This window comes from Eretmochelys imbricata, chromosome 16 (assembly GCF_965152235.1).
Source record: "Eretmochelys imbricata isolate rEreImb1 chromosome 16, rEreImb1.hap1, whole genome shotgun sequence".
Classification (NCBI taxonomy): Eukaryota; Metazoa; Chordata; order Testudines; family Cheloniidae; genus Eretmochelys; species Eretmochelys imbricata.
In genome coordinates this window covers 27,797,116-27,816,160 of record NC_135587.1, presented here as the reverse complement: position 1 = coordinate 27,816,160, position 19,045 = coordinate 27,797,116, and the positions used below count along the sequence as shown (strand labels likewise).

At 43.0% G+C, this 19,045-nt stretch overlaps 1 protein-coding gene across 1 annotated transcript in view; it reads left to right on the top strand.

Moving 5' to 3' along the window:
- Positions 1-19,045, top strand: part of GARNL3 (GTPase activating Rap/RanGAP domain like 3) — a 208,890-nt gene that overhangs the window by 57,167 nt on the left and 132,678 nt on the right. Inside the window, exon 3 of the mRNA XM_077835615.1 lies at positions 5,694-5,768. Within this exon, the coding sequence (XP_077691741.1) occupies positions 5,694-5,768 (75 nt within the window). The remainder of the gene's footprint in view (positions 1-5,693; positions 5,769-19,045) is intronic.

Sequence of the window (19,045 nt, the reverse complement as noted above, 5' to 3'; positions counted from 1 at the left end):
CATGAACTACAGGTGACGGGTATTAACCACATCACTTAATGTACTACTGGAAGGCGCTTAGATACTACAGTGATGAAGGCAGGAGAAGAACCTATATAGAATTACATACAGCAAATACATTGAAAGACCAGTAAGTTGCAGACTCAGCAAAAGCGGTCAGAAGCTAGAAAAGGCCAACATTAAGGTTGTTTATGCCACTTTAATATGGTCTCCTTTGTGCATATGCATTTTGATACAGATTTTGTGTGTGGCCGTTGGAGATTTTTGCCTTAGCGGTACCCATAGGGCCGGCTGTAGCGTCCTCTAGTGTGCCGCATCCATGCCGCGGTATATCAGGTGCTGCTGGCCCATGCCCTCTCAGTTCCTTCTTACTGCCCATGGTGGTCAGTCAGAGCGCCTCTCTTTTTTGTCAAGAGCTAGTGGTTTCTCCCATTGGACTTCATGCCTTCGGGCCTTTGTTCGATTGTAGTTAGTGTTAAGTAGTTAAGTGCATAGTTAGCTGATAATTAGGGTCCCAGCAGGGACTTTGCCCCAAGCTCCTGGGTTTAAGCCCTGCTAAGTCTGTGGTAGGCCTATCCATGTGAGTGTCCCCCACAACAGTTGCCTTAAGTGTTTGGGGGAATCACACATCATGGAGTGTTGCTGGATCTGTAAGAATTTTCGGCCTCACACCCAGAAGGAGGAGGACATTTGCCTTAGGACTCTTCTGATGGAGTCTGCTCTCCACCCAGCTTCCAAGCCCTCTACGCAGGCTGCACCGAGTATTTCGGCCTCAGTGCGCAGTGCGCCGCCAGCACCTGGCTCCTCTTGGCACTATTTGCTGTTGCCGGTGCTGAAGAAGAAGGTGAAGAAGTGCTCGCTGGCACTGAGCAAGGAGGCCCAGGGGTCATCGGTAGAGGGACCGCCCTGTCCGCCAACCTTCTCCGGAGCAGCGCGAGTGTGCCTCCGCGGCTGGGGCTCTTAGCCCTCTTAAAAGTCCGTCACTGACTCTGGTGAGCGGTATGGGACCTTGCCATTGTACCTTCACCATCGCATCCCAAACCCAGGCACAGAGAGAGCACAGGTCTCCACCTGCTCCTATGACGTCTTCGGTGCCGCAGGACCAGGCCAAGGCTCCCCGAGAGGACAAGCCAGCCGTTAAGACCCCTCCGGGGGCAGGAGAGCACCGTAGGTCACCGGACAACATTGCCAAAACTCTCCCCCGGATGATATTCACCAGTGCAGGATTGGCATTCCCCATATTATGACCGTTTGCCCTATCGCCTATGTGTGTCTAGACGTCGGTCCCGGTCGCCAGCACCATGGGACCACTCCCTCTTGTGTTACCAGTCTCCGCAGCACTGTTCCCCCCCCAGTCTCTCCAGCACTGGTTCTCCCTGGTATAGCCTCTGGTCACTTAAGCCTGGTCAGCGCTCACTGGTGGGCCACAAGACATTTTGTTTAAATTGACTGACTGTCTGCATGCACAGCCCTCCGCGTCTCCCAGTGGCTGCGGTTCGCCATTCCCAGCCAATGGGAGCTGCGGGAAGCAACGAGATCAAGTTGCACCTGGCAGCTATTTCTGCATTTCACCCTCCGCTTTAGGGCAGATCCCTGAAAGAGCTAGAGCACCTGTACCCACATGTCCGAGACCCAGTTCCCCCTTGGGACCTGAATCTGGTGCTCTCAAAGCTCATGGGCCCTCCTTTTGAACCCCTAGCTCCCTGCTCCCTCCTACTCCTTTTCCGGAAGGTTTTCTTCTTGGTCACCATAATGTCGGCATAGCAGGTGTCCAAGATCAGGGTGCTCATGTCGGAGCCGCCCTATACAGTCTCCTACAAGGACAAGGGCCAGCTGCGCAAGCATCCGGGTTTGCTGCCGAAGGTTGTTTTCCAGTTCCACACAGGCCAGGACATTTACTTACCGGTCCTCTGTCCAAAGCCTCATGCATCAGATGAGGAGTGCAAGCTGCATACACTGGATGTCAGACAGGCGCTGGCCTTCTACATCAATAGAGTGCGACTGTTCCATAAGTCAGTGCAGTTGTTTGTTGCTGTCATGGACAGGATGAAGGGCTGCCCAGCGTCAGCCCAGAGAATTTCCTCTTGGATCATGGCGTCAATCTGCCACTGCTACGAGCTGGCGAAAGTGCCCCTGCCAGCGATTTTGACGGCTCTTTCCACTAGAGCGCAGGCATGTTCGGCAGCCTTCCTGGCGCAGGTGTTGATCTAAGAGATCTGTCGGGCAACCACCTAGTCGTCCATCCATATGTTCACATTGTACTACGCACTGACTCGGCAGGCGCGAGATGATGGTGCCTTTGGCAGAGCTGTGCTACAAGCTGCATGACTGTGAACTCTGAGCCCGCCTCCATTGATACTGCTTGCGAGTCATCGAGATGTGTTGCTTACAGGGTGGATTTGATTTAAATCAAATTGATTTAAATCACTAGTCAGGAAGACTTGATTTAATCATGAATTTCTACATAAAAGTGCTTTCTTGTTGGTTATAACCTTAATACATATTCTTCACAACTCAGATATAGGTTTCATTTTTAGAAGGTACACACACATATTTTTAAAGTGATTTATTTTGAAAACTTTTCAGATTAAATTTACAGCTATATCAGAAAATGAATGATTGTTTGGTAATTTCAAATACCAAAGGTAATTGAAGCAGATATTTATGAAGTCATTGGGAGGTGAACTATCTCCAATTCAATGGCTTAATCATTAATATTTGGAGGATTTCTTGCTATGCTGTTATTAGGAGGAGAACATCACCAGACAGACATTTCAATTGTTTTATTTAACTAAAACAACAACATTATGTATTCTGGACTTTTTTCTTCAACAGAAAACATATAATATTTTAACAAAACAAGCATATGAATTTTTGAATTTAGTTAAACATTCAAGTTTTTTAAAATCAGGTTTGTTTTTGTTAAAATTATTTTTAACTAAAATAGTTAAATATTTCTTTTAAAAAAACCAAAAATTAAATCAACGGTGTCAGCCAGGTCAACATGAGAAATGTAAAATATTGGCTTCTGCAGCTAACTCAGTTGTCTTCACCTTTATTTTCCTGTTTGTCCTAATATGGATAAGAAAAACAAGCTTTCCTGCTCTTTCAGGTCCCAAACAATTTTTAAATTTGGAATGAATTAGTTGAAAGGAAGAAAATATTCTTTCTACACTGGCAGAAGAAGCTACTGCTGTTTAAAAGTGAGGTTGTCACTTCTACGGTCTCTGAATCCAAGTGCTTAAGTGACTTCCACCAGTTCACTGGTGTGACTGTCTTTAAAACATAAGTAGCAAACATATATTTCTTGAATGGTTCTTATTCCCAAACTAGGTCTCTTTTATGGCCTCCTATCATTACAGGTTTTCCATTAAAGTGAGAGAATGGTATGGTAGATCTCAAATCAATGAAGGCTACGCTCAGAAAGACCTCAAGACTTCTGTAATATGCTGCTCAAACAGTTTCACTTTTGTTTCTCCTGCCTGTCCCTCCCTTCTCACATGTATCTCCAGACTTCTTCTCCTTGTCCAGATCTATTCAACAATCTTCTATTCATTGAACTTTTTGAAACTTTGCACTTTTAGAGAGACATAAGGGATTAACTCTGTGTTCACCAATTTGCAGAGGGACACCACCTCTGACAATGTGAATCTGCAAAGGTTTCTAATTGCTGGAAAGTTTAAGGCCAGGAATCATGTAACTAGCATGGGAGCAAGTATCTAAATTCATAGACTGATAGATTCCAAGGCCAGAAAGGACCACTATTTTCATCTAGTCTGACTTCCTGCATAACACAGGCCGTAGAGCTTCCCCCACAAAATTCCTAGAGCCTATCTTCTATAAATACAACCAGTTTTGATTTAAAAATTCAGTGATGGAGAGTACACCATGACCGCTGGTAAATTGTTCCAATGGTTACTCTTTCTGTTAAAAATTTACACCTTATTTCCAGTCTGAATTTGTCTAGTTTCAGCTTGTCAATTGTCTGACAATTGTCATAAGACTTGAGAAAACTCCCTCAAAAATGTTTTCATCCTGCCAAAATGAGTGGATGACGCAGCTCCAGAGTACAAAGAGTAGCACTGAGTAAATGTATTAATTGAATTTTAAGTGACAGCCTTACGAATCTTGGCTACGGATACATTGGAGAGAAGTGATGGGGATGTTTACACATTTGGTTGAACGGGCTCTAAATAACCTCTGTGCACTACAGGTCCTATCATCTCTGAGGCCTTTCTGTATCTGAAGTTAGGAAAATTGTCTATGTAACAATTACAACTATGTGTGTACTTGGGAAATGCCCACCAGACAGTAAGCAACCAGCCTTAATGGGCCTTTGGGAGAAGACAATGGGTCTTCAAAGATGTGGATTTCCCATCTTCCCTGGAGTTCCTTCGTGTGGGACATTGCAAATAATGGTTTCATGGTTGCTTTGACACTGCAGGGTCAGGTGATAAGGTCACCTGGTACAAAATACCACCTTGGATACCGCTGGTACTTTTCCACTGGAAACAAAGGCTTCCTGCACTATGTAAATTCTATTTAAGGCTGGGAAGGAAGGCATTCAGGACTCTCCTCCATTGCCTGCCCAGGAAGGAAGACTGCTAAAAACACCCGAAGGGAAAGGCAGGTTTGAGTCCAGGCTGAGACAGGGGTCCAGTCTGTAAAGAGAAATAACTGGAACTCTAAGCTACAGAAACTCTGCAACTTGCCTAAAACAACATTTAGGGTGAGAAATTACATTTTGTAACCTGTTTCTTGAGTGTATTAAGCTTAGTTTGCGTGTTTTGTTTTATTTGCTCAGTAATCTGCTTTGTTCTGTTTCCTATCCCTTATAATCACTTAAAAATTTACCTTTCATAGTTAATAAACTTGTTTTTAGTTTATTTAAAAACCCAGTTTGTAAGATTCAAAAGGCTGTGCATATCTCTCTCCAAATTGAGGGAAAGTGCCAATTCTTATGAGCTTGCACTGTGCAGATCTTTCTGTACAGCGCAAGACAATATTATTTTGGGTTTATACCCCAAAGGAGGTGTGAACCTGAGTGCTGGTCATTCTCCTAGCTAAGTCTTCCCACACAGAGCTGATTTCAGTCTGTCTGCAGCTGGATGTGGCCATACCTGCGTGTGTGCTGGAGAAGGCTTGAGAGCCTAGCACAGCAAAAACAAGGTGAGGAAACCCAGGCTGGTGGAAGGGCGGGCTCAGTGAGACCCCAGCACATCAGGTGGCACCCCAGGAGGGGGGGTCCAACGCATTACAGTATTAATGTGTCGTGGTCCAGGCAGCCTAGTTTTCTCTCCTTGTGTAAAACTGTCTGCCTTCTGGTAATCAGTTAGTGGAATTGCATCTCTCATAGTCGGGGACCTCATGTCAGTGCAGCCAAAATTTGAGACCAAAAAAACTTGTAATTTGTAGTGGGCAAGCCACTCCAGCAGGTGTACACAATAGCCCCTTCCCTGCCTGAGTCCTTACAATGAGTAAATTTTTGGTGGAAGTTGTCTTTTGTTGGCCAAACTGATAATTATTACTCTGAGTTGAGCTTATCTTCAGGGGAGAGTGGAAGGACAGGTTGCACACCTCAGGCTAAGATGGTGGAAGCCAAACTGAGCTGGTTTTGTTGTTTAATTTCTGATTAGGTGGAGGCTTTTGAAGTCAGAACTTTGTATCTCTAACTTTGACTCTTTTTTTCACAGCTTATATCTAGTGATGCTGATGGAGCCATTCAAAGAGCTGGACGTTTCCGAGTGGAAAACGGATCTTCTGATGAGGTAAGAAAAAGCCTCTGTTTATATCTATTGTCTTTTCCTATTCAAAGATAAATCAGTTAAGTAACAGCATTTTCAAATTTCTGAAGTGTTGTATCATAGAAGATTAGGGTTGGAAGAGACCTTAGGAGGTCATTAATTCAATATACAAGGTTGATATTCAATGCGAGGAAGTTTATTTGGCTGCAATGATTGGGCATTGTCAGAGCACTTTCCTCTCAGAAGCGTTCATGGATATGTCTGGTTCCTCTCAGTCTTCTAACTCTCTAAAAATAGATATTTGATATAGTGAAGGATAACCTAGCCTTACACTGTAGAATATAAATTGGTGAACTTGGGGCAGAAAAGGGTCCCTTACCAATCATTTCACAATTAGCTGGATACATTACTGCAGGGAGGGTGGGAGGTTGCTGAAGCATCTGATGTAAACCTGTACCAGAGTCATAATGCAGGATTGGATGATCTGAGTGATGACTAATCTGATCCAGTGTGGTTGTATGTGTGTAATGTAAAATATTAGAAATTATGTTCTTGATATAAAATTATTTTCCTACATTTTTGAGATGAGATATAGAATCCTGATCAAGGTATAATCCTACTTCCAGCTCTGCTGCTTCTATCCCCAGACTTTCTCATGTGAGTCAGTATATTTAATTTAAAATGCATGTATTTTATATCAGCCTGGCTGGCCACGTGTGACACATCATGGGCAATCTAAATTCAAAACTCAAGATAGCTCCTTCCTTCCTAGCAGGGGCCGGAAGTGGTGCAGAGACAGCCCCCATGTTGCTTTGCAAAATCCTTCCCTCTTTTCCTTTAAAGATTTCAGGATCAGAGCTGATAGATTCTGGAGGGAATTGTGTCCAGGCCCTGCTCATTCTAAAGGAAGGTGGCCTAATATGGGGACATTAAAGGATGAGTTGAGGAAAGGAAGAAAACAAGGGTGTTTGAATCTTCCAGACCATTTGAACAGGTTCTGTTATAATCCCATGACTTAACCCCAGCCCTGCCCTTCATGTTGGTCCCACGTGGACAACCATTCTCTTTATCAACCCCACCTGAGCCACCACACTGCCATCACCCAACATAGCTTCAATACAGGATTTAAGTGCTGCAGAGGGCATTATATTGGCTATCTGCATCTAGAGGAATATTGCCCTCTATGTTGCCATCTGCATAGGTAGTTTCAAATTTGTTTGTTCAAACATGTAATGAAAATCATAAATAATTTTCATTTTTGAAGTGATAGGGGCATTGGGATGATCTCAGTAAGTCAGTTGCTTAGCATGCATTACTGAAGAAAAAACTTTTGTGTGGTTGAAAGGGATGTTTTAAGGTATTGAGCACCAAGTAACATCCTAAAAATTACTAAAAAGTTATAATCTTGAGAAACAAGAAACAATAATTGTTTCTCTTAATGCCATTTCAGGGATGTGACGTATTATTTTAGTTAAATGGGGTTCTTGCTATGCTCGAGGGACAGCACAACTAAAGATAAGCAAAATAATCACAATTATTAACTAGGATTAGTTTATTACTAATGAAAGGGAAAGGGAGAAAATAAAATAAAAACAGAGCATAAGCAATAAATGCTTCACTTACTTCAGTTGGAATCTTTTCTGTATTTGTATCTATGGAGAGTTTTTAATGGAGATTACACCATAAGAGTTGGGCCCTCTCTGGTGGAGACACTCTTCTCTACATAAGATAATATCAAAGTATATTAGTTCCCAAATCAGTAGAGTCCTGTCTTAGTGTATCATTGAGCACTAAAACAGTATGTGGATGAGACAAGGAATTTTGTTTTAGGGTTGGAGAATTGTATTTGGTTAAACAGTTTAAATATGGTCATATAGTGAGTGATATTAACTAAGTCTTATGAAACCAAAGAAATATTTAAATTCAGCTATTTAAAAGATGCCATTTAAGGAGTGGTCCTGAGACAGGCAAATTAACGACTATTAAGAATCTTAAATTTAAATTAAGTCCCAATATTTCTCTCCATTTACAAAGGTTAGCTTATGTTTCCTTTCCATGAGTACATAGTTTAAACTTTAAACAGTCTGGTGTTTAACAGGAGAAACTTGTTTGATACCTTAAATTATAATAGCATTTTGGTATCCCATTTAAAAGTTTTACAAGAAAAAATTAAATGCAGTGCTTCATCTCATCAGGGCATGTCAAAGTATTGGGTAATGTGATTCTGTTGTAGAAGCAGTGCTGGGCTGGAAGGTTGCCGCTTCTTGATGTGGTTGTGTGCAGCTTCTTTGTAGTTGTAGTATTGCTGCTGTGTGCTCGGTTGTATAGATGAAATGAATAGACTGACTGAGAGTGCAAGAGTTAACACAGTAGTCCAAGGGCATCCCTACACTGCAGAGTAAGCTCAGACTCAGACTTGAGCCCAAATCCCCCCTTCATCTACACACAATCTGTCTGACTCAGCTCTAGGTCCCAGGACTCTGCAGTAGTAGAGGATTCGAGCTTGGTCCCCACAGGGACTTGGGTCCAAACTCCATCATTTTGCAGTATGGATGCAGCTTGGGCCCAGGTCTGCCAGACTTGGGTCCTGAGAGTCTGCCACTGCTATCCCACAATCCCATGGGATGGTGTCCTTTCTCTTTTCTATCCTAAGACTGGCCAGTTGACTCCCAGGAAACGGAATTTACCCCTCTGATGCAAGTACAGCTGCTCGGCATTTAATCTTTCCATTTTATTCTGACCACTGAGCTGCAAGCAGAGTGAACCTTCTCTTGTGTTTGTAATAGTTACTGACACAAAGAGCTCCTTTGTCAGTTGTGCTGCTTAGCTGGTCATAGGGGCACAGCCAGATTTTGGTTAATCTCTGGTGCAAGGCAAGCAAACAGTTTGACTTTAGCAAGAGGTCCTGGCTTCAGCTATAGGGGTTTCTGAGGGAAGTCCAAAATACAGTTGAGGGACCTTCCTTTTGACAGATCGAAGCTGTTTGCAGAAAAGACTGATGAGTCTCTATATACCTTAAAAGACTCAAGGGCCACGTTGCGTTCTTTGCAAATTTTTCTTTTCTGTGCAGGTGTGTAATTCAGTAAGTCCCAGATAGCGCAGAGATATCGTTCTGCTTGGTTTCCTGCCAGAGATCATAGAATCATAGAATATCAGGGATGGAAGGGACCTCAGGAGGTCATCTAGTCCAACCCCCTGCTCAAAGCAGGACCAATCCGCAATTAAATCATCCCAGCCAGGGCTTTGTCAAGCCTGACCTTAAAAACTTCTAAGGAAGGAGATTCTACCACCTCCCTAGGTAACGCATTCCAGTGTTTCACCACCCTCCTAGTGAAAAAGTTTTTCCTAATATCCAACCTAAATCTCCCCCACTGCAACTTGAGACCATTACTCCTTGTCCTGTCCTCTTCTACCACTGAGAATAGTCTAGAACCATCCTCTCTGGAACCACCTCTCAGGTAGTTGAAAGCAGCTATCAAATCCCCCCTCATTCTTCTCTTCTGCAGACTAAACAATCCCAGTTCCCTTAGCCTCTCCTCATAAGTCATGTGTTCCAGAACCCTAATCATTTTTGTTGCCCTTCGCTGGACTCTCTCCAATTTATCCACATCCTTCTTGTAGTGTGGGGCCCAAAACTGGACACAGTACTCCAGATGAGGCCTCACCAATGTCGAATAGAGGGGGACGATCACGTCCCTCGATCTGCTCGCTATGCCCCTACTTATACATCCCAAAATGACATTGGCCTTCGTGGCAACCAGGGCACACTGCTGACTCATATCCAGCTTCTCGTCCACTGTCACCCCAGGTCCTTTTCTGCAGAACTGCTGCCTAGCCATTTGGTCCCTAGTCTGTAGCTGTGCATTGGGTTCTTCTGTCCTAAGTGCAGGACTCTGCACTTATCCTTATTGAACCTCATCAGATTTCTTTTGGCCCAATCCTCTAATTTGTCTAGGTCCCTCTGTATCCTATCGCTGCCCTCCAGTGTATCTACCACTCCTCCCAGTTTAGTATCATCCGCAAATTTGCTGAGAGTGCAAACCATACCATCCTCCAGATCATTTCTGAAGATATTGAACAAAACTGGCCCCAGGACCGACCCCTGGGGCACTCCACTTGACACCGGCTGCCAACTAGACATGGAGCCACTGATCACTACCCGTTGAGCCCGACAATCTAGCCAACTTTCTACCCACCTTATAGTGCATTCATCCAGCCCATACTTCTTTAACTTGCTGACAAGAATACTGTGGGAGACCGTGTCAAAAGCTTTGCTAAAGTCAAGAAACAATACATCCACTGCTTTCCCTTCATCCACAGAACCAGTAATCTCATCATAGAAGGCGATTAGATTAGTCAGGCCTGACCTTCCCTTGGTGAATCCATGCTGACTGTTCCTGATCACTTTCCTCTCATGTAAGTGCTTCAGGATTGATTCTTTGAGGACCTGCTCCATGATTTTTCTGGGAACTGAGGTGAGGCTGACTGGCCTGTAGTTCCCAGGATCCTCCTTCTTCCCTTTTTTAAAGATTGGCACGACATTAGCCTTTTTCCAGTCATCCGGGACTTCCCCCGTTCGCCACGAGTTTTCAAAGATAATGGCCAATGGCTCTGCAATCACAGCCGCCAATTCCTTTAGCACTCTCGGATGCAACTCGTCCGGCCCCATGGACTTGTGCACGTCCAGCTTTTCTAAATAGTGCCTAACCACCTCTTTCTCCACAGAGGGCTGGCCATCTATTCCCCATGTTGTGATGCCCAGCGCAGCAGTCTGGGAGCTGACCTTGTTCGTGAAGACAGAGGCAAAAAAAGTATTGAGTACATTAGCTTTTTCCACATCCTCTGTCACTAGGTTGCCTCCCTCATTCATTAAGGGGCCCACACTTTCCTTGGTTTTCTTCTTGTTGCCAACATACCTGAAGAAACCCTTCTTGTTACTCTTGACATCTCTTGCTAGCTACAGCTCCAGGTGTGATTTGGCCCTCTTGATTTCATTCCTACATGCCCGAGCAATATTTTTATACTCTTCCCTGCTCATATGTCCAACCTTCGACTTCTTGTAAGCTTCTTTTTTATGTTTAAGATCCGCTAGGATTTCACCATTAAGCCAAGCTGGTCGCCTGCCATATTTACTATTCTTTCGACACATCGGGATGGTTTGTCCCTGTAACCTCAACAGGGATTCCTTGAAATACAGCCAGCTCTCCTGGACTCCTTTCCCCTTCATGTTAGTCCCCCAGGGGATCCTACCCATCCGTTCCCTGAGGGAGTCAAAGTCTGCTTTCCTGAAGTCATCGGGGGGGAGGGATAGCTCAGTGGTTTGAGCATTGGCCTGCTAAACCCAGGGTTGTGAGTTCAATCCTTGAGGGGGCCATTTAGGGATCTGGGGCAAAAATTGGGGATTGGTCCTGCTTTGAGCAGGGGATTGGACTAGATGACCTCCTGAGGTCCCTTCCAACCCTGATAGTCTATGATTCTATGAAGTCCAGGGTCCAGATATTACAAACTCCAGTGTAAGAGGCAATGGTTCCAGAAGAGGAGACCATCTACCTCCTGAGGCATTGACCTAACAACTGACAACTTAGAAACATCAATTTTGATGGGGTGGTTGAGGTGCTGGTTACCATTCCCGTTAACACCTGCTGCAACCATCTGCTTTTCTCCCTTACTTCAGTGAATACCTTTTTCATTTCTGCCAAGATGATTTCAACAAGAAATTCCATCCACTTTATTTCACTCCCACCATCCCACCCCACTTCCCTTATCTGTCTTCAGGGACTCCTCTCATGAGCACTTCTTACGACAGGAAATAGGCTGTCTCCTGAATTAGGGTGATATAGAACCAGCTCCTACACAACACCAAGAGAAGGGGTTTTATTCCAGATACTTCCCGGTTCCAAAAAAGAATGGCAGTTGGAGACCCATTCTAGATCTAAGATTATTCAACAGATTTGTAAAGGTTCAGAAGTTTAGGATGGTAACTCTTGCAGCAATAATTCCCTCACAGGGATTGGTTCTAAACCCCTGACATCCAGGATACTTACTTTTATATAGTGAGTCACCATTCCCATAGAAGGTTGCTCCACTTCACTCTGGGGAAAGAGCGTTTCCAAGAGAGGGTGCTTCCATTTGGTCTCTCCTCAGCACCAGAGTGTTCTCAAACTTTCTCTCAGTGGTGGCTTCTCAAGGGATTCTCCTACAACGAATCCTTTTTGGCCACTCAAAGGGCCATAGATCTATTTTTCAGACTGGGACTGTAGTTAAACATCCAAAAGTCCACCCTAACACCCATACAAAGTTTGGAGTTCATAGTAGCTCACTTGCATGCAATAGCAGCCAAAGCATACCTTCCTCTGCACAGGTTCATAGCCCTAGCCAACTTAGTCACCAGAGTCCAGATCAGACCCCAAACTTCGGCCAGAAACTGTCTAGAGCTGTTAGGGCATATGGCAGTTGGCGTTCTTGTGATAAGCCACATGAGACTTCACATGCATGACCTCCGGGGTGGTTCAGAACTGTTTATTCGCTGAACAAACACAGTTTGAACAAACTACTCTTAATGCCTTTCACTGTGGAAAAAGTCCCTTGACTAGTGGAAGGACCTTCAAAATGTTTGCACAGGGGTCCCTTTTGCTCAACCATTTTCAATGCTAATAATAACAGATGCATCCTTATCGGGATGGGGAGCCCATGAAGTGAGCTGTAGCTCACGAAAGCTCATGCTCAAATAAATTGGTTAGTCTCTAAGGTGCCACAAGTACTCCTTTTCTTTTTGCATCTAGACACTCACGCTGCTCAAGGCAGGTGGTCATCTCTTGAAGCTATCCTGCACATCAGCTTACTGGAACTCAGAGCAGTCAGTCTCTGTTCCACTGATCAGGGACAAATATATGAAGATCATGACAAACAACATGTCATACATGTTCTATATCAACTGTCAAGGGAAAGCAAGATCACCTTCTGTCTGAGCCAAAGCAGTGAGGCTCTCAAATTGGTGTTTTGAAATCAGATCAACATCTCAGCAGCTTACACCTCAGCAGAGGTGTGCAAAAATTCACAGCAGATACCCTCAGCAGGTGTTTCTCACAAGATCATGAATGGGAGTTAGATTCCACTACATATTTTTGTGCTGGTGCATCCTGCAGATAGACCTGATTGCCACGGTAAAGTGCAAGAAGTGCTCCCAGTTCTGCTTGAGAGGCGGACTAGATTGGCGCTCCTTGGGAGATGCCTTCCTCCTTCACTGGAGTTCAAGTCTCCTGTATGCATTCCTCCAGCTCCCTTGGTAGCCAAAGTTTTGATCAAAGTAAGGAAAGACAAGGCCAGCCATAGTTCTGACATGGCCAAGACAAACATAGTTCCTTTACCTCACCAAGCTCACTATGGGTCGACCGATCACTCTCTGGACTGTCCCCATCTTCTCTCTTGGGATGTTGATCAAAGTCTTGAGATTCTTTGACTCAAGGCATGGCTAATTGGTTTGCAGGATTAGAAACATCAATCTGTTCTGAGGACATAGAGAGAGTGCTATTATATAGTAGGAAACAATCTGCTCATAATACCTACCTACAAATGTGGATGAGATTCAGTCACTGCTGTTACTGACATTTTTCACCTAATTCCTGTCTGCTGTCAGATATACCAGATTACATTTTCGATCTAAAACTGACGGGGTTGTCTCTGAGCTACGTTAGAGTACACTTGTCATCTATTACAGCCTTCCATCGTATGATGGAGGGTTTTTCCATGCTGACTCATCCTACAATGATGATATTTCTTAGGAGACTGGGGAACCTCTTTCCATAAGTCACATGCCCTACTCCAGTTTGGGACATCAACTTGGTGCTTACAAGCCTTTATGAGCTCCCCAGCCCTTTGAAAGTATGGCTATCTGCTCCCTTCTATGCTTGTCTGTGAAAATGGCCTTCTCATAGCCGTTACTTCTGCTCAAACAGTGGGGGAGAGACGGGGGGGCTCTGATGGCATAGCCTCCATTCACAGTATTTTTTAAGGATAAGGTCACATTACAACCATACCTCAAGTTCTTACCAAAGGTATCGTCAGATGTCCACATAATCTAACCTATCCACATTCCAGTTTTTTCCCCCAAAGCACATCTGAATAAGGAAAATATGTGGCATTAAGTACACTCAATGTCAGAAGGGCATTAGCCTTTGACCTAGACAGGACTAAACCCTTCAGAAAATCTCCCAGATTATTTCTTTCCATTGTGGACAGAATTGGATCTCCAATTTCCAAGCAAAGACTCCCTAGATGGAGCCAGATATCCATTACCTGTTATCAGTCTCATGATCTGTAACCTCCTTCTAGAGCATTAACTCACTTCACAAGATCCCTTTCTACTTCGATAGCTTTTCTTAGGAATGTTCTAGTCACAGAAATATGTAGAGTTGCAACTTGTACCTCCATTCATACCTTTCTAAACCCTATGTGTTTACCCAAGGCTTAGCTTCTGATGCAGTATTATCTATTGTACTGTCCTTAATCTTGGATTCAACTCCAAAGTCACGCCTCTCCGTAGAGGGCAGTGCTTGGAAGTGACGTACAGTGGCATGCCTGTAGAGACACTATCTGAAGAAGAAGAAATGGTTACTCACCCTGTGCAGTAACTGTGGCTCTTTGAGTGTGTCACTGTGGGTGCTCCACTATCTGTCGTCGTCCTCTACGCTTCAGAGTTCTTTGCCATGGAGCTTTGCAGTAGAGAAGGAGCAGAGAGCATGAGAATGACTCCATAGCCCAGTGATCTAGGGCATTCTTCTGGGAGGTAGGAGACCCAAGTTCCAGTCCCGCCACCTTATTCAATATTTATTTATTTAAAAAATTGAACAGTTTCAACAGAGACTGCAAGAAACCGACCCTAACATAACCCATAGCTCAGAGATTAGCACCCTCTCCTGGGAGGTAGATGACCCGAGTTCTAATCTCTGCTCCACATCAGAATTGAACCCAGGGCTCTCTCATGCTGGGTGAGTGCTCTAACCACAGGGCTAAAGGTCAAAAGTGTGGGCTTGGTTTTTCTTGCAAAATAACTGACCTGGCTTAGGCACCTAAGTACAGGACAGGCTTCAGTGCCTTGAATCTCAAGTGGAGACAGAAACCTAGCTCCCTTTGAGGGCCCTGACCCAGGCCAAACCACTCTCTTCAACATTTCCTATTGACTGTCCTAGACAGCTCCCTGCTCAGCTTCACAGTGCCTAAGTCCCTCTTGTGAATTCCACCCCAAGTGTCAAAGAGAATGACACCTCCTTAGCTATAAAACCATAATTACTACATCCATGTGTTTACACACACATTCTGGGATGCAGCTTTTAACTTCTATTTTGGTTTAACTTCAGTACTATTTTCTTTTATACTATGTTTTAAATATCTATGTATTAGTAATTGTGCTTTATATAGAATATCTGATATGTATCTTTAACAGCATATTGTCAATGTATTTCAAATGGTAAATTATAAAACTAGAAACCATTTGGTTCAAAGGAAAACAACAAGAGTGTCTTCTCAAATAAATTGGTTAGTCTCTAAGGTGCGTACTCCTTTTCTTTTTGCGAATACAGACTAACACGGCTGTTACTCTGAAACTTCTCAAAGAGCAAGACATCCTATTTGTGCCAGACAGCAGTTTGGTATGGACATAATTTTTATCTCAATAAAACAAACTCTATAAGATATTAATGTTAGAAAGAGAACTGGTTGTATAGAACAACGTGAGGATATTCTTTGCTCAAGATATTCAAAAGAAGACTGATTCTTAGGACATGTTATCAGAGCTATAAACTGAAAGGGCTTCCTCATCCCTGCTATTTGCAAAGAGAAAAACCTTTAGTGTAAACCTATACAAAAAATCTTACACACATTCTTACTGAAATTGATTTCTTTTATAAATACTCTAAAATCTTCATTCTTCAAAATATTAAGAACATTTATGGTTGCAAATGTTTTACAGAGACATTGATTACTCCTAACTCATATTGCTACTTAAAGGGAACGAGAAATGGTTACTCACCCTGTGAAGTAACTGTGGTTCTTCAGATATGTCTGCCTATGGGTGTTCCAGTCTAGGTGCACATTAATATTTAATTATTTATACACAGTGGAATTGAACCTGCTTCTCCCACATCCTGGGTGAGTGTTCTAACCACTAAGCTAAAAGTCATAGGGGGAGGAGAGGTGTTAAGCACCATTATCATAGCACATAGGTCAGATTGGGTCCTGAAGGCAAGATAGTAGGGGAGTGCTAATTTGTGGGTCCCAGTGGGGCTTAGGCTTAGGCATGAGTTAGGTGCCAAGATGTTGGATGGTATCAGGACTTACATGGCTGTGTATATGCCCAACTGCCAAAAGTTAAGCACTTCAGCGACTTTAATGGTGAAAACTCTGGCTCCTCGGGAGTTTAGGTGCCTGCAGGGTTATGTGGTTATGCAGGGCTTGTGAGTACCAGTGGTGCCTAAATGTTGGCCTCTAGGTGCATAAATTGGGAGACTGATGCTTAAGTCCACAAGTGAGAAAAATGCGTAATGTTAGAAATCTCTCAAAATCCTCTACAATATCTATTCTGTGCCTTATAATTAAAATTTCTATTTTAGAACTCCTAACTACATGGCACAGAATGCATATCATAGTCATATTTATTTATTAGATATAGATTTTTAAGGCTAGGAGGATGGACTTGTGACATTACCCCATATTCTTCACAGAAATATTGTTATGATACAAATACAGCATAACTAAGATATGTTTTATGCAAGATGAGTTACGTGAGGTATCAATGAGAAGGTTATAATCTACTGAATGTGTATGTCCAATTTGTATGAATGTATCATTTCTGTATCTAAAGTTAGTAATATTGACTATGTAACAATTATAACTGTGTGTGTATTTGGGGGAATGCCCACCAGACAGTAGGCAATCAGCCTGAATGAGCCATTTAAGAAGGACAATAGAACTTTGGAGATACTAATCTTCCATCTTCCTGAGGAGTTTCCTGGGATGTTGCTTTAACACTGCAGGGTCATCTAATGATGTCACCTGGTAAATTCTATTTAAGGCTGGGAAGGAAGGCAGTCAGGACTCTCCTCCATTGCCTGCCCAGGAAGGAAGACTGCTAAAAACACCTGAAGGGAAAGACAGGTTTGAGTCCAGGCTGAGACAGGGGTTCAGTCTGTAAAGAGAAATAACTGGAACTCTAAGCTACAGAAATTCTGCAACTTGCCTAAAACAACATTTAGGGTGAGAAATTACATTTTGTAACCTGTTTCTTGAGTGTATTAAGCTTAGTTTGCGTGTTTTGTTTCATTTGCTCAGTAATCTGCTTTGTTCTGTTTCCTATCCCTTATAATCACTTTAAAATTTACCTTTTGTAGTTAATAAACTTATTTCTTGGTTGTAACATAACCCAGTTTGTGCAATTCATATCTTGGGGGGGGGGGTAGGAGGTCAAGAAGCTGTGCATATCTCTTTCTACATTGAGGGAGAGGGCAATTTTTATGAGCTTGCGCTGTGCAGATGTTTCTGTACAGTACAAGACAATATTATTTTGGGTTTACACCCCGAAGGGGGTGTGCACGTGAGTGCTGGGTGTATCCCCGAGCTGATTCCTCCCACACATAGCTGATCTCATTGTCTCTGTGTCCATTTGCAGCTGGATGTGTCCCTACCTGTGTGTGTATGTGTGTGTGCTGGAGAAGGCTTGAGGGCCTGGCACAACTAGGACAGGGTGAGGAAACCCAGGCTGGTGGAACAGGCAGAACCAGTGGGACCCCAGCACAGCAGGTGGTATCCCAGATGGGGGGGGTTCAACCTGTCACAGGACTATTATCATCAAGTAGTCTGATCTCCTGCATAGGACTTCCCTCAGTTAATTCCTGTTTGAACTAGAACATATCTTTTAGAAAAACACCCAATGTTGATTAAAAATGTCCAATGATGGAGAATCCACCACGACCCTTGGTAAGTTGTTCCATTGTTTAATTACCCTCACTATTTTAAAAACAAAATTGTGCCTTATTTCTAGTCTGAATTTGTCTAGATTCAACTTCCAGCTGTTGGTGGTTGTTATATCTGTGCTAGATTGAAGATCCCTCTATCAAATTTCTGTTCCCCATGTAGGTACTTATTAACTGTATAGTCACACCTTAACCTTCTCTTTGTTAAAGAGAGAGCATGTTGTCTTTCACTGTAAAGCATGTTCTCCGGTCTTTTAACCATTGTTGTGGCTCTGCTCTGAACCCTCTCTAACTTATATGGCTCTCTCCAGTTTATTAACATTCTCCTTGAATTGTGAACAGCAGAACTGCTTTCAGTATTCCAGTACAGAGGTGCTCAGTAAAGAGGTAATATAATCTTCCTGCTCCTACTCAAGAGTGCCCTGTTTATGCATCCAAGGACTGAATTAGCCCTTTTGGTCACAGCATGCACTAGGACTTTATTTTCTTCTGACTATTCACCATGACTCCCAAGTCTTTTTCAAAGTCACTGCTTCACTGGATAGAGTCCCCATCTGGTAAGTATGGCCAACATCCTTGGTTCTTAAATGTATGCATTTACGTTTGGTTATATTACAACTTGTGGTGGTTTCTTGCGTCCAGTTTACTAAGCATTCCAGATGGCTCTGTATGAGTGACTTGTCGTCTTCATTATTTACCACTTTCCCCAATCTTTTTGTCATCTGCAAACTTTATCAGTGATGATTATGTTTTTTTGTAAATCATTAATAAAAATGTTAAATAGGGTACAGCCAAGAATAGATCCCTGCTGGATCCCACTAGACACACACTATTGCAGGTGATTCCCTGTTACAATTACATTTTGCGTTCTATCAGCTAGCCAGTTTTTAATCATTTCATATGTGCCATATAGTTGTGTGGTACTATATCAAAATTCCTTACAAAAGTCTGTTACATCACTACTGTTAACTTTATCCTCCAAACTTGTAATCTCATAAATTAAAAATCAAATTAGTTTGATAAAATATACTTTCCATAAACCATATATATTGGGATTAATTATACTTCTTGGTTAATTGAGTCCTGTTTCAGCTATTCACATTATTTTGCCTCGGATTGATGTCAGGCTGACAGGCCTATAATTATCTGGTAATCCTGTTTGGCTTTTTAAGTAATAGCTCAACATTCACTTTCTTCCAGACTTCTGGATCTTCCCACTGTTTCAAGACGTAATGAACATCATCATTAACAGTCCAGAGAGCTCCTTATCCAGCTCATTAAAAATGTATGGGTTTAAATTATCCAGTCTTGCTGATTTCAAAATATCTAGATTTA